The sequence below is a fragment of the Heterodontus francisci genome, chromosome 13 (assembly GCF_036365525.1).
Source record: "Heterodontus francisci isolate sHetFra1 chromosome 13, sHetFra1.hap1, whole genome shotgun sequence".
Taxonomy (NCBI): Eukaryota; Metazoa; Chordata; class Chondrichthyes; order Heterodontiformes; family Heterodontidae; genus Heterodontus; species Heterodontus francisci.
The window spans coordinates 57,087,436-57,102,377 of record NC_090383.1 but is presented as its reverse complement, the minus strand read 5'-3'; the positions used below and the strand labels follow the sequence as shown (position 1 = coordinate 57,102,377).

Sequence of the window (14,942 nt, the reverse complement as noted above, 5' to 3'; positions counted from 1 at the left end):
TAACCAGATTGAAGAATTCTGATTGAGATACAGAGTCTAAACCAGGAAGTGCTACCTAGATTTGCATGTTTAATATGCCGATGCTGCAAGCTGCTGTCCGATTTACTCCTTAATAATGGTGAGTGCTAATAGCCTCACCATTATTTCTACTCCAAAATTCAGGCATATAGATTGTTTTCGGTTACATTGTCAAGCAAAGATTTCACTACCTTTCCTACCATCAACGTTAATCCATCTGGTTTATAGCTTCCTGTACTTGTTTTTTTCCCCCCATTTTAAAAATGGGACAGCAATAGCTGTCCACCAATCCTCTGTCACTATTCAACAGTGCATCTGCTATCTTTTCCCTAACTTATTTTAATATGTACAGATGCAATCCATTTAAATTGGTATCAGCTATATTAATTCTTGATTTAAATTGAACATGTCTAATTGTTACCTGTGCACCTTCTCCATGATACAGGCAATTCACCACATTGTCCAGGAGGTTTATATCAAGTTTCTGAGTGAAGTCCAGCAGCTGGCGAGCTGCATGGTCTGCTAAAATTGTCATTATGGCTGGCATAGATTACTGCAAGAAAAAACTTGCTGTAATTCCTAAATAAATTAAAAGGAAAAAAGTTGAAACATTTTATTTGGAAAAAACCCAGTGGTAGTCATCAACTAAAAAGCCATGAAAGAAAAAAATGCGCAATATATAATCTCATTACACAAGCATAAAAGTAGCCAAGATGCCAACAATACCAAACTTAAAATCAAAATGCAGCCAATCACCCTTGCAAGTTGCATCACAAGACTCACTGCCTTGTTTAAATGTACCAAATTTATTTTTAATGCAATTCTATGATCAAACATGAGGCAGCACAGGTATGCAACAAGATCAACAGGAGTAAAAACAAGAAATGCTGGAATCACTCAGCAGGTCTGGCAGCATCTGTGGAAAGAGAAGCAGAGTTAACGTTTCGGGTCAGTGACCCTTCGAAGGGTCACTGACCCGAAACGTTAACTCTGCTTCTCTTTCCACAGATGCTGCCAGACCTGCTGAGTGATTCCAGCATTTCTTGTTTTTATTTCAGATTTCCAGCATCCGCAGTATTTTGCTTTTATATAAAATCAACAGGAGTTTCTCTTGCAGTACTTTAACAAACAGACAACAGATGAAACAGAACACAGAACCAAGCTCCAAGTCACAAGCTGTCTTGGAAACTTGGTCTACTGACTGGAAGATTGCCAGTCAAGGTTTCTTCCACTTGAACTACATTATTAGGTCACCATTCTGGAAACCAAATACAGTTCATTAAGAGTGAGAAGTTGTCCTACAAGCAAGACTGCTTTTTCCCTGTTAAGTATTTTTGTAATGTTTATTTAAAGCTAGTAAACAAAATGTTCTTTTAAAAAAAAAGTCCCCATCTATGGACCAAATGCTGGAAAGTGGGATTAGGCTGGATGGCTTGTTTTTTGGCTAGCGCAGACACAATGGGCTAAGTGGCCTCTTTCTGTGCCATGAACTTTCTATGATTCTATACAGTTTGCGAAGTTACTTGATTTTAGATGAGGTAGTGACAATGTTCTATACAAGCTTAACATAACTTCCCTACTTTACAACTAGCCCAGCATCCCAAGATATTAAAGGGGAGAAAGAGGAAAGAACAAAAATAAAGATGCCCACTCCTGACACTGTGCAGCGACTCCGATTGGAACGTACACTGTGTGGAAGTCAGGCAAGGACAGGACTGGGTTCAGATGTGATACCCCACAGTGAAATAGCCTGCCAACACTCACTGTCTAGGTTGGCACTGAACAGTAGCCACTTGGGCAAGATATCAGAGGATGCCCAGCGCTGTGGAACAGTACCCCCAGTACGAGTCAACATCTTCAGGAAAAGGTGTAAACTGGAAAAAATGTTGGCAAATGTACACATTTAAAATTAAGTAATGCACGAACTCGAGTCAATACAAAAATACGACAAGATTATAACAAAATAGGCTGCAAAATTATCCCCTATTTGGGATGGGGAGGGAGAAAATGTTTCTGAAAATCTAAATACCAAGTCGACTTTATTAGTGAAAATTCAACATTCTGATTGACAAACCATCAATTCCCCCTGCAACATTAAGTATATATATCAATACTTAACTTGTTTTCATATAAAACTATCATGTCTGATTTTCAAATTGTTCAAACTTTTGGATTCTGCTTTACCTTACATCTAAGTGTTACTTTAGTCTATACATGGATCAACTCAAACAAACTATCCCCCTTAAACCAATCGAAAATTTGTACACAGGAAACTCCATTAAAAAAATCTAAGTCAAGTGGAAATTCGTAGCTGTGTTGCAAAATACCAACACAAGGCACACACGCACATATTCATACATGCAACTTGCCGCTGTCGTACAAGTTTATCATTTGATGGTAAGATTTTACTGGGTTATGATGTCTTTGTTAATTAAATTTCGATACTAATCTCACTTTTTAAAACATTCAAGTTCGAGCCAGCTTACCTGTAAGGTGATCGTACTCGCATGATCGAGCTTGCTTTATAACTTAGTGAAAACTTAATGGTATTAACTACAAAAAGCTTCCCAGAGCCTTGACCAATGTCAATTAATCAAGTGCGCTTAAATGAAAATTTGCAATGTTAAAAAATCCGTACAAGAAATAACGTTTACTAAAAATCTATTACATATCAAAGTAGTAAGTTTTTAAAATAATCACACTTCCTAGGAGTCCACTCCCTCAGACTGAGCATGGCGAGACCATCACGTGACTAATAGATGCAGTGATTCTGCAGGCGAGCCTCGGCCGTTATTTCTGGAATGTTCCACTCCAGATTTCAACAAACCCGGCCGCCGCAAGCGCCCAGTGGAAAATAAATATCCGCAGATACATCTGCACAAAAAGCGACTAACTCCCATGCCGGTGTACACTATCCCCCTCCCGCCACTCCTCCCCCCAAACCCTCGCCAGTTTTTGGTGGTCGCACAACCCCCACACAGCGGCTCCGTGTGGTAAGCTCGGGTCATGCAGGCCTATCTCTCGGCGCAGTTAGAGTTTGCAGCCAGGCCTCGGCGGCAGTGCCACCACCGCGGAAAGAATCTTAAAACTTATTAACACTCACCCAAAATGGTTTTGTTTTGGTTAAACTGTTAGCCTCCTTCAGTCTAAATGAACGAGCTTCCACCACACACCGATTCAGCAACCTTTTAAAAAATCTTACCCGACACAGTAGTTCGGTTGAACGGGGGAGGGAAGGGGGCAAGAAGAAAAAAAACCAAATGGCGGGAATTTAAAAAAAAATACAAGCACACACTCAAGGTCGCCTCTTCCTTTTTTTTGCTTCGTTTGGTCCAAACTCAAAAAGCAGAGAAAAAAAACCAAGACAGTACTTGCGCTAATCGGCCCCAATTGGAAACACTCACTCCTCTCCACTGCAATTTTGTTAAACTGTGCGAGTTATTAATTATAACAATTTAACAAAAATGAAAACAACCGCCATGCCTAATGCTTAATTTACTTTTTTTTCAGAAAGATTTTTTTATCTCTTCCGATTCATTTTTCGAGACCGTTTTTGTAGCAGACTGTGTTCTACGATCAACCTCGAAAGCTTCTCTGGCAAAAGTAGTAACCGGTTGTAACCGGTTCAGACTGGGAGATTCCATCTCGGTTTAGTTTTCTGCCGATAGGGCGTCAGTATCACAAACAGACCAGCCGCGCCGCGTTACGCCACGCTACGGCGGACGTAACTACGCACAAGCTCAGTCAAATCCACGTAAGAAGCATACGTTGTGCTTCAGATGGGGTTACACTGGAGTTAAGAGTTATATAGTGTGTTATTTAGTTGACCAGAGATGTAGATCTAGCAAATTGATATTTGTACTACGGGAAAAAGGCAAAAGTTGATGTGGGCAGTTGTGCTCTCGAGTTGATCAATCTGTTTATCATGCTGACAAACAAGTGCGTTTTTTCATGTTGAACTTTTGAAAAGCATCAAGATACTTTACAAAGATTTGCGAAAAAAAAGGGTTCAGTAATGCTGAATAAACATGAGTGGCAGTGGGAGAGCATTTTGGTGGTAGTGGTCATAATTCTGTTAGTTTTAACATAAATATGGAAAAGGACAAAGATAGAACAAGAGTTAGAGTTCTTCTTCGGGGCAAGGCCAATTTTACTAAACTGAGGAGTAATTTAGCGAAAGTGGACTGGAAACAGCTACATGAAGGTAAATCAGTGTCAGAGCAGTGGGAGTCATTCAAAGGGGAGATTCAAGGGGTTCAGAGTAAACATGTTCTGACAAAGGAAGAGCTGGATTTTAAATTTGGCAAATTGGATCCAAAAGTGGCTCAGTGGCAGCAGGTGGTGATGGTTGATGGTTGTTTGTGCAATTGGAAGCCTGTGGCCAGAGGTGTACCACAGGGATCGGTGCTGGGACCCTTGCTGTTTGTTGTGTACATTAATGATTTAGACGTGACTATAGGAGGTTTAATCAGTAAGTTCGCAGATGACATGAAAATTGGTGGTGTCGTGAATAGTGAGGAGGAAAGCCTTAGGATGATATAGATGGGCTGGTAAGATGGGCAGGGCAGTGGCAAATGGAATTTAATCCTGAGAAGTGTGAGGTGATGATGCATTTTGGGAGGACTAACAAGGCAAGGGAATATACAATGGATGGTAGGACCTTAGGAAGTACAGAGGGTCAGAGGGACCTTGGTGTACTTGTCCATTGATCACTGAAGGCAGCAGCACAGGTAGATAAAGTGGTTAGGAAGGCATATGGGATACTTGCCTTTATTAGCCGAGGCATAGAATGTAAGAGCAGCGAGGTTTTAATGGAGCTGTATAAAACGCTAGTTAGGCCACAGCTGGAGTACTGTGTACAGTTCTGGACACCACACTATAGGATGGATGTGATTGCACTGGAGAGGGTGAAGAGGTGATTCACCAGGAGGTTGCCTAGGCTGGAGCATTTCAGCTATGAAGAGAGACTGGATAGGCGAGGGTTATTTTCCTTAGAGCAGAGAAGGCTGAAGGGGGACCTGATTGAGGTATACAAAATTATGAGGGGCGTAGATAGGAAGAAACTTTTTCCCTTAGCGGAGGTGTCAATAACTGGGGGCATAGATTTAAGGTAAAAGGCAGGAGGTTTAGAGAGGATTTGAGGAAAAAAAGTTTCACCCAGAGGGTGTTTGGAATCTGGAACACACTGCCTGAAGGGGTGGTAGAGGAAGGAACCCTCACAACATTTAAGAAGTATTTAGATGAGCAGTTAAAACATCATAGCATACAAGGCTATGGGCCAAGCGCTGGAAAATGGGATTAGAATAGATAGGTGCTTGATGGCTGGCACAGACACAATGGGCCGAAGGGCCTGTTTCTGTGCTGTACAACTCTATGACTCTAAAGCAGCGAGCTCAAAAAATGTTGGTCCACCCATGTGGGCCGCATGCCAAAGTGAGCAGCGGTTCATTTAAATAGCTGGGGTGGCCCAACCGCATCTTCCCCCCCCCCCCCACAAATCCTGTAGAGAGGGCGAGCTTTACCATCTGGCCTTTACCACCCCCCCCCCCCCACCAAACTGCATGAAGTTTACAGTTCAACCCTTCCCACCATCCCTACTCCTCTTACGTTAATTGACCCAGTACCCCCACTGCTGCACTGAAAGTGTTACCTCCTCCAACACCCCCCCCCCCCCACCCCTCCACACCACCAGTGTGGCACCGCTTTTCCCCGGACGAGCATTTAAAGGCACCGGAGGGCTGGATACCGTGCCAAAGATCGTGGCGGGCCCTCAAGATCACAGGTAAGTGTATGTTAGTTCATTCATTTTATTGATTTGAATATTTTAATAGTGGTCCTGTCGTCAGTGGTGGGGGGGGGGGCCGCCACGGAGCCTCGCCGCCGCTATGAGGATCGGGCTGGGCCCTCACGGCATCAAGGTCCATGGCGACCTCATCCGGAGCCATCTTCAGGCCCTGCGCCACGGAACCCAATGCCTGGGGGAGAACAAGATCTGGCCCAAAGGTGGGACAGCCAAATCTAGAGCTCTCTGGATGTCAAGGAGCTTACAGGGTAAGATAAACAGAAAAGAAAAGCTTATGTCTGACACAGAGAACTCACCACAGAAAGCCAAGAGGAGTATAGAAAGTGGAGGGGTGAAATCAAAAAGGAAATTAGGAAAGCAAAGAGAGGGCATGAAAGAATATTGGCAAGCAAGGCCAAGGTGAACCCAAAGATGTTTTATCAATACATTAAGAGTAAGAGGATAACTAAGGAAAGATTAGGGCCGATAAAAGACCAAAAAGGTAACCTATGTGCAGAGGCGGAAGATATTGGTTTTGTTCTTAATGAATACTATATGTCTGTCTTCACGAAAGAGGGGGCAATGCAGATTAAAGGCCTGCTACCCGACCCGAACCCGACGACGTGTGTCAGGTTTGGCTTGAGTTGGACCCCTCTTCCAGGTCTGGCTTTCGAGCTTGGGTCGGGTCGGGCTGAGTCCAGGTTGGGCCTGGTCGGGTCGGGCCGGGCCGGACACACAGGGTAAGTGCTCTGCTGGTAAGTATTGAAATTAAAAAACTTGCCTGAGCTGGGAGTCCAGGTCGACATTGAGTCTGCGCAGTAAGTGAGTGACATCACTATGACATTATCACGCATTTGCTGTAGCTTCCTGCAGGTTCGGTGTCAGGGAGGTAAGTAAAGGGATGATCGGGTCAGGCCGAGTCAGGGCCAGGCTCGGGGCAAAATCGGAGGGACTCGGGCTCAGGTCCGCTGTGGTTCGGGTCAGATTCTTTTTCCCGACCTGAGCAGGCCTTTAATGCAGATATTCTGGTTAAGGAGGAGGAGTGTGAAGTATTGGATATGATAAACATAGGGAGGGAGGAAGTATTAATGGAATTAGCATCCTTGAAAGTGGATAAATCACCAGGGCTGAATGAAATGTACCCTAGGCTGTTAAAAGAAGCCAGGGACAAATAGCAGAAGGTCGGACCATCATTTTCCTGTCCTCACTGGATACAGGTGTGGTGCCATATGATTGGAGGACTGCTAACGTTGTACCTTTGTTTAAAAAAGGAACAAATAATTGACCGAATAATTACAGGCCAGTCAGTCTAACCTCAGAAGTGGACAAATTATTGCAATCAATTCTGACAGACAGTATAGAAACAGGAGAGGTGAGGTCATCCTGTTGGGAGTCTTTTATAGACCTCCAAATAGTTCCAGAGATGTAGAGGAAAGGATAGCGAAGATGATTCTCGACAGGGGCGAGAGTAACAGGGTAGTTGTTATGGGGGACTTTAACTTTCCAAATATCGACTGGAAATACAATAGTTCGAGTACTTTAGATGGGTCAGTTTTTGTCCAGTGTGTGCAGGAGGGTTTTCTGACACAGTATGTAGACAGGCCAACCAGGGGCGATGCCACATTGGATTTGGTACTGGGTAATGAACCCGGCCAGGTGTTAGATTTAGATGTAGGTGAGCACTTTGGTGATAGTGATCACAGTTCGGTTAGGTTTACCTTAGCGATGGGCAGGGACAGGTATATACCGCAGGGCAAAAATTATAGCTGGGGGAAAGGAAATTATGATGCGATTAGGCAAGATTTAGGATGCGTAGGATGGGGAAGGAAACTGCAGGGGATGGGAACAATCGAAATGTGGAGCTTATTCAAGGAGCAGCTACTGCGTGTCCTTGATAAGTATGTACCTGTGAGGCAGGGAGGAAGTTGTCGAGCGAGGGACCCGTGGTTTACTAAAGAAGTTGAAGCGCTTGTAAAGAGGAAGAAGAAGGCTTATGTTAGGATGAGACGTGAAGGCTCAGTTAGGGCGCTTGAGAGTTACAAGCTAGCCAGGAAGGACCTAAAGGGAGAGCTAAGAAGAGCAAGGAGAGGACACGAGAAGTCATTGGCGGATAGGATCAGGGAAAACCCTAAGGCTTTCTATAGGTATATCAGGAATAAAAGAATGACTAGAGTTAGATTAGGGCCAATCAAGGATAGTAGTGGGAAGTTGTGTGTGGAATCAGAGGAGATAGGGGAAGTGTTAAATGAATATTTTGCATCAGTATTTACAGTAGAGAAAGAAAATGTTGTCGAGGAGAATACTGAGATTCAGGCTACTAGGCTAGATGGGATTGAGGTTCACAAGGAGGAGGTGTTATCAATTTTGGAAAGTGTGAAAATAGATAAGTCCCCTGGGCCAGATGGGATTTATCCTAGGATTCTCTGGGAAGCTAGGGAGGAGATTGCAGAGCCTTTGTCCTTGATCATTATGTCGTCATTGTCGACAGGAATAGTGCCGGAAGACTGGAGGATAGCAAATGTTGTCCCCTTGTTCAAGAAGGGGAGTAGAGACAGCCCTAGTAATTATAGACCTGTGAGCCTTACTTCGGTTGTGGGTAAAATGTTGGAAAAGGTTATGAGACAGGATTTATAATCATCTTGAAAAGAATAAGTTCATTAGCGATAGTCAGCACGGTTTTGTGACGGGTAGGTCGTGCCTCACAAACCTTATTGAGTTTTTCGAGAAGGTGACCAAACAGGTGGATGAGGGTAAAGCAGTGGATGTGGTGTATATGGATTTCAGTAAGGCGTTTGATAAGGTTCCCCACGGTAGGCTATTGCAGAAAATACGGAAGTATGGGGTTGAAGGTGATTTAGAGCTTTGGATCAGAAATTGGCTAGCTGAAAGAAGACAGAGGGTGGTGGTTGATGGCAAATGTTCATCCTGGAGTTTAGTTACTAGTGGTGTACCGCAAGGATCTGTTTTGGGGCCACTGCTGTTTGTCATTTTTATAAATGACCTGGAAGAGGGTGTAGAAGGGTGGGTTAGTAAATTTGCGGATGACACTAAGGTCGGTGGAGTTGTGGATAGTGCCGAAGGATGTTGTAGGGTACAGAGGGACATAGATAGGCTGCAGAGCTGGGCTGAGAGATGGCAAATGGAGTTTAATGCGTAAAAGTGCGAGGTGATTCACTTTGGAAGGAGTAGCAGGAATGCAGAGTACTGGGCTAATGGGAAGATTCTTGGTAGTGTAGATGAACAGAGAGATCTTGGTGTCCAGGTGCATAAATCCCTGAAGGTTGCTACCCAGGTTAATAGGGCTGTTAAGAAGGCATATGGTGTGTTAGCTTTTATTAGTAGGAGGATCGAGTTTCGGAGCCACGAGGTCATGCTGCAGCTGTACAAAACTCTGGTGAGACCGCACCTGGAGTATTGCGTGCAGTTCTGGTCACCGCATTATAGGAAGGATGTGGAAGCTATGGAAAGGGTGCAGAGATTTACTAGGATGTTGCCTGGTATGGAGGGAAGGTCTTACGAGGAAAGGCTGAGGGACTTGAGGTTGTTTTCGTTGGAGAGAAGGAGGAGGAGAGGTGACTTAATAGAGACATATAAGATAATCAGAGGGTTAGATAGGGTGGATAGTGAGAGTCTTTTTCCTCGGATGGTGATGGCAAACACGAGGGGACATAGCTTTAAGTTGCGGGGTGATAGATATAGGACAGATGTTAGAGGTAGTTTCTTTACTCAGAGAGTAGTAGGGGCGTGGAACGCCCTGCCTGCAACAGTAGTAGACTCGCCAACTTTAAGGGCATTTAAGTGGTCATTGGATAGACATATGGATGAAAATGGAATAGTGTAGGTCAGATGGTTTCACAGGTCGGCACAACATCGAGGGCCGAAGGGCCTGTACCGCGCTGTAATGTTCTAATTCTAGTTCTAATACACTGTCACTTAGATGGGCATGGATTAATCAAGGATAGCATGAATTTGTTAAGGGAAGATCATGTCTGACTAACTTGATTGAATTTTTTGAAGAAGTAACAAGGAGAATTGATGAGAGTAGTCCAGTTGATGTTGTCGACATGGATTTTATCAAGGCTTTTGACAAGGTCCCACGTGGTAGGCTGGTTAAGGAAATAAAAGCCTATGGGATCCAGGGAAATGTAGCAAGCTGGATACAAAATTGGCTCAGTGGCAGGAAACAAAGGGTAATTGTTGACGGGTGTTTTTGCGATTGGAAGACTGTTTCCAGTGGTGTTCCGCAGGGCTCTGTACTAGGTTCCCTGCTTTTGATTTGGATGTAAATGTAGGGGGCATGATCATGAAGTTTGCAGATGGCACAAAAATTGGCCATGTGGTTGACAGCGAGGAGGATAGCATTTGTAACATTTGCGCCACACAAGTGCCAGGCAATGACCATCTCAAACAAGATAGAATCTAACCATCTCCCCTTGTCATTCAATGGCATTACCATCGCTGAATCCTCCACTATCAACATCCTGAGAGTTACCATTGACCAGAAACTGAACTGGACCAACCACATAAATACTGTGGCTACAAGAGCAGGTCAGAAGCTGGGAATTCTGCGGCAAGTAACTCACCTCCTGACTCTCCAATGCCTGTCCACCATCTACAAGGTGCAAGTCAGGAGTGTGATGGAATACTCTCCAGTTGCCTCGATGGGTGCAGCTCCAACAACACTGAAGAAGCTCGACACCATCCAGGACAAAGCAACCCACTTGATTGGCACCCCATTCACCACCTTCAACATTCACTCCCTTCACCACTGACACAAAGTGGCAGCAGTGTTTCTCATCTACAAGATGCACTGCAGAAACTCACCAAGGCTCCTTCGACAGCACCTTCCAAACCTGCAACCTCTACCAAGGACAAGGGCAGCAGATGCATGGGAACACCACCACCTGCAAGTTCCCCTCCAAGCCGCATATCATCCTTACTTGGAACAATATCGCCGTTCCTTCACTGTTGCTGGGTCAAAATCCTGGAACCCCCAAGGACTACACTGATTCAAGAAGGCTGCTCACCACCACCTTCTCTAGGGCAATTAGGGATGGGCAATAAATGCTGGCCTAGCCAGTGATGCCTGTATCCCATGAATGAATAAAAAAAGACTGCAGGAAGATATCAATGGACTGGTCAGGTGGGCAGAAAAGTGGCAAATGGAATTCAACACGGTGAAGTGTGTAGTGACGCATTTGGGGAGGTCAAACAAGGCAAAGGAATACACAATTAATGGGAGAATACTGAGAGGTGTAGAGGGAACGAGGAACTTTGGAGTGAATGTCCACAGATCCCTGAAGGTAGCAGGACAGGTCAATAAGGTGGTTAAGAAAGCATATGGAATCCTTTCCTTTATTAGCCGATGTATAGAATATAAGAGCAGGGAGGTTATGCTGGAACTGTATATATCATTAGTTGGGCCAGAACTTCAGTACTGTGTGCAGTTCTGGTCACCTCATTACAGAAAGGATGTAATTGCACTAGAGAGGGTACAGAGGAGATTTATGAGGATGTTGCCAGGACTGGAAAAATGCAGCAATGAGGAAAGACTGGATAGGCTGGGATTGTTCTCCACAGAACAGAGGAGGCTGAGGGGAGAATTAATTGAGATGTACAAAATTGTGAGAGGTCTGGATAGAGTGGATGGGAAGGGCCTATTTACCTTGGCAGAGAGGTCAGTGACGAGGGGGCATAGATTTAAAGTGATTGGTAGATTAGCAGGGAGATCAGGAAACATTTTTTCACCAAGAGGGTTGTGGGGGTCTGGAACTCATTGCCTGAAAGGGTGGTAGAGGCAGAAACCCTCAACTCATTTGAAAGGTGCCTGGATATGCACCTCAAGTGCCGTAACCTGCAGGGCTACGGACCAGGTGCTGGAAAGTGGGATTAGGCTGGATTGCTCGTTTGTTGCCCGGCGCAGACAGGATGGGCCAAGTGGCCTCTTTCTGTGTCGAAAACTTTCTATGATTCTTTTTATAAATCTATATATAAGTTGGTGAACAATAATATTGCTTTAAAACTGTCGTGTCTCTATACTATCTAGGACATCAGAACTTGCCAGTTGTCAACTTGAATATATTCATTTTCACACTTATCCCTTGGAGAATAGTATGATGTAAATGGAAGGATTCACAGGCTGATTAACCAGTCTGACAAGCCATGACCTCGACATTTGTTCCATGGCCATAACCATCTTTTTTATACCTGACAATAGGATGGTTAGTCTATACAACGGGAGGGTTTTATGAGCTGCCACAATATATACGATGCAGGCAGCCATGTACTCCTATCAGATGCAAGTATCCTGCTGGATGACAACCCAGAATTCAGAGCCTGAGCTCCATTCTCCACTGACCAGGACTGTAGCAGGGTTCAAGCCCTATACCTTCTGACCCAGAGGTGGCAATGCTACTATGAAGACAAAGATTTGCTCCATTTGTGTGACAAGAAGAACCTAACATAATACTATAACTGAGTATATGGGCCAGATTTTGCTGAAAAAAATAACCGGCTCTCAACAGTGCAGAAATCTGTGGTGAGGAAGAGATACCTGATGAATTGTGAATCATCACAAGTTGCTTGCTGATTTGAGCCGTTAGCTTCATGTAAACAGCATCTCGTGCTTGACTTCCTGAGAGTTTCATTAAGCCGTTGCATTTATGCATTAATTGCCCTTAAACTCACCTCACAAAATTAAATCTAATAATTATTATTGTAAGTACCCTTTTGAACAATATGATAATTGTTAATGCCCGCGCACCAACCTCTCTTGCCCAGAAAGTAAACAATTGTACGGGGCTTTGGTGAGACCACACCTGGAAGACTGTGTGCAATTTTGGTCTCCAAATTTTGGAAGGATATACTTGCATTGGAGGCAGTACAGCGAAGGTTCACTAGATTGGTCTTATGATGAGAGGCTGAGTAAATTGGGTCCATATTCAGTGGAGTTTAGAAGAATGAGAGGTGATCTCATTGAAACATTCAAGATTATGAAGGGGCTTGGCAGGGTAGATACTGAGACGTTATTTCGCCTGACTGGGGAATCTAGAATGAGGGGGCACTGTTTCAGGATAAGGGGCCAATCATTTAAGACTGAGATGAGAAGAAATCTTTTCACTCAAAGGGTTGTGATTCTTTGGAATTCTCTACCCCAGAGGCTTGTGAATACGCCTCACAGCTCCAGCGACCCGGGTTCAATTCTGGATACTGCCTGTGTGGAGTTTGCAAGTTCTCCCTGTGTCTGCGTGGGTTTTCGCCGAGTACTTTGGTTTCCTCCCACCACCAAAAGACTTGCAGGTTGATAGGTAAATTGGCCATTATAAATTGCCCCTAGTATAAGTAGGTGGTAGGGGAATATAGGGACAGGGGATGTGGTAGGAATATGGGATTAGTGTAGGATTAGTATAAATGGGTGGTTGATGGTCGGCACAGACTCGGTGGGCCGAAGGGCCTGTTTCAGTGCTGTATCTCTAAATAAAAATAAAATAAAAATAAATTTAAAAAAATAAAATAAAAATATTTATGACTGAGTTAGACAGATTTTTGGGCTCTCAGGGAATCAAGGGATATGGGGAGTGGGCAGGAAAGTGAAGTTGAAGCCCAAGATCAGCCATGATCATATTGAATGACGGACCAGGCTCGACAGGCCGTATGGCCTACTCCTGATCTTATTTCTTATGTTCTTAATTATTAGTGAGAAGTCTCTTTCCTTCAGATTGTGAATTGTTTTCAATTTTTTTTCTCACTTTTCCTTTCTTTCTCATTTTCTTGCTCTCTCTTAATCCAATCTTTCCCTCTCTTCATTGCTGTTTCTGTACCAGGTTTGACATTGAATTCACCCCCTCTAATTCACCTTCCTTCTCAGTCCTTCCTCTGTTTATTTCTCAATCCTTTAATCTCATTTGTTAAGGACCTACACTGTTTGTCCCATTGTTCACCAAGGTTCAAAATGCCTTGTTGCCCTCGTTGCAGTATTATCAACTCACACTTCCAGCAACTTTGTGAGAAATAGTTTTAAAACCTAAATGTGCAATCGTAAGTCTAACTAATGGGTATGCTGCGAGAAGCTGCACTCCAGAAAAATCTAGCCGTATGTCTCTTTCTCCCCTCCCCTCACAAGCTATAAGATTCATTAAAAAATGTGAAGCACTTTCAAAATTCCTTAGTCCTACAGCCTGCTGAATTCAATGTGAAGGTGTTGCCAGGCCCTGATGCCATATATTCAATCTATTGAAAGAAATCAGAGGTGACAGAGGCTCTGCCTACAATTTTCTAGTCTTCCTTAAATAGTCGTTAGGTATTACAGAACTTGAGTATTGCTGAAAATAGAGACATGTTGTCAAAGCTTTTTGTCTTGAACTCATCAGGACAATCCACAAGAATACCAATATAAGATAAACAATAGCTTTATACTGTATGAGAAGAGAGTACTGATTGGTTGGCAAGTAACTTTGATTGGTAGAGACATTGTCATGGAGAATGCACCAGATTCTGGTGACTGACAGTTAACTGCCAAGCTTTGTTTGAAATTTAAACCAGGCAGCTTGACTCTGATTGTCAATGCATTGCCCTGAGGAATGAACCAGCGAATGGCTGTCATTTATTTTGTTTAGCTGAAACAGGCGCAATGTTTATACATATTCTTTCTGTCTGCAAAGGCCCTGTGCATTAACGTATGTAGCTTCCAGTGCGCGAACATGCACCACACTGCAAGCCTGTCTGACAATCTTAAATTGATTGTCAGCATAATTCATAGCACACTGAGGATTATTTAGCAAATGTTGTCCAATCGCGGAATCACATCTAATGCTGGATACCATGTTTTGAGTTTTGCAAGCACGGGCTGGTGGGGTATGGCCTGTACCTTGCCCGTTGCGAACAGCAGAAGGGACATGTTGTTTGATATTTTTATTTTTATTTAGAGATACAGCACTGAAACAGGCCCTTCGGCCCACCGAGTCTGTGCCGACCATCCATTTATACTAACCCTACAGTAATCCCATATTCCCTACCACCTATCTACACTAGGGGCAATTTACAATGGCCAATTTACCTGTCACCAGCAAGTCTTTGGCGGTGGGAGGAAACAGGAGCACCCGGCGAAAACCCACGTGGTCACAGGGAGAACTTGCAAACTCCG

General features: G+C 43.9%; 1 protein-coding gene across 6 annotated transcripts in view; it reads right to left on the bottom strand.

Annotated features, from left to right (window-relative positions):
- The window catches only part of LOC137376392 (exportin-1), a 54,285-nt gene extending 50,590 nt beyond the window's left edge, over positions 1–3,695 (bottom strand). For 2 of the 6 annotated variants that reach the window (XM_068044858.1, XM_068044863.1), the window contains exons 1-2: positions 3,122–3,694; positions 440–597 (exon numbers count right to left, since the gene is read on the bottom strand). In XM_068044858.1, coding sequence (XP_067900959.1) covers positions 440–565 — 126 coding nt within the window. In that variant the 5' untranslated portion in view covers positions 566–597; positions 3,122–3,694. Of the gene's footprint in view, positions 1–439; positions 598–1,782; positions 1,893–2,504; positions 2,863–3,121 lie in introns of those variants that run through there. The other 4 variants (XM_068044859.1, XM_068044861.1, XM_068044860.1 and 1 more) reach the window with 4 other exon arrangements.
- Between the last annotated feature and the right edge of the window lie 11,247 nt (positions 3,696–14,942).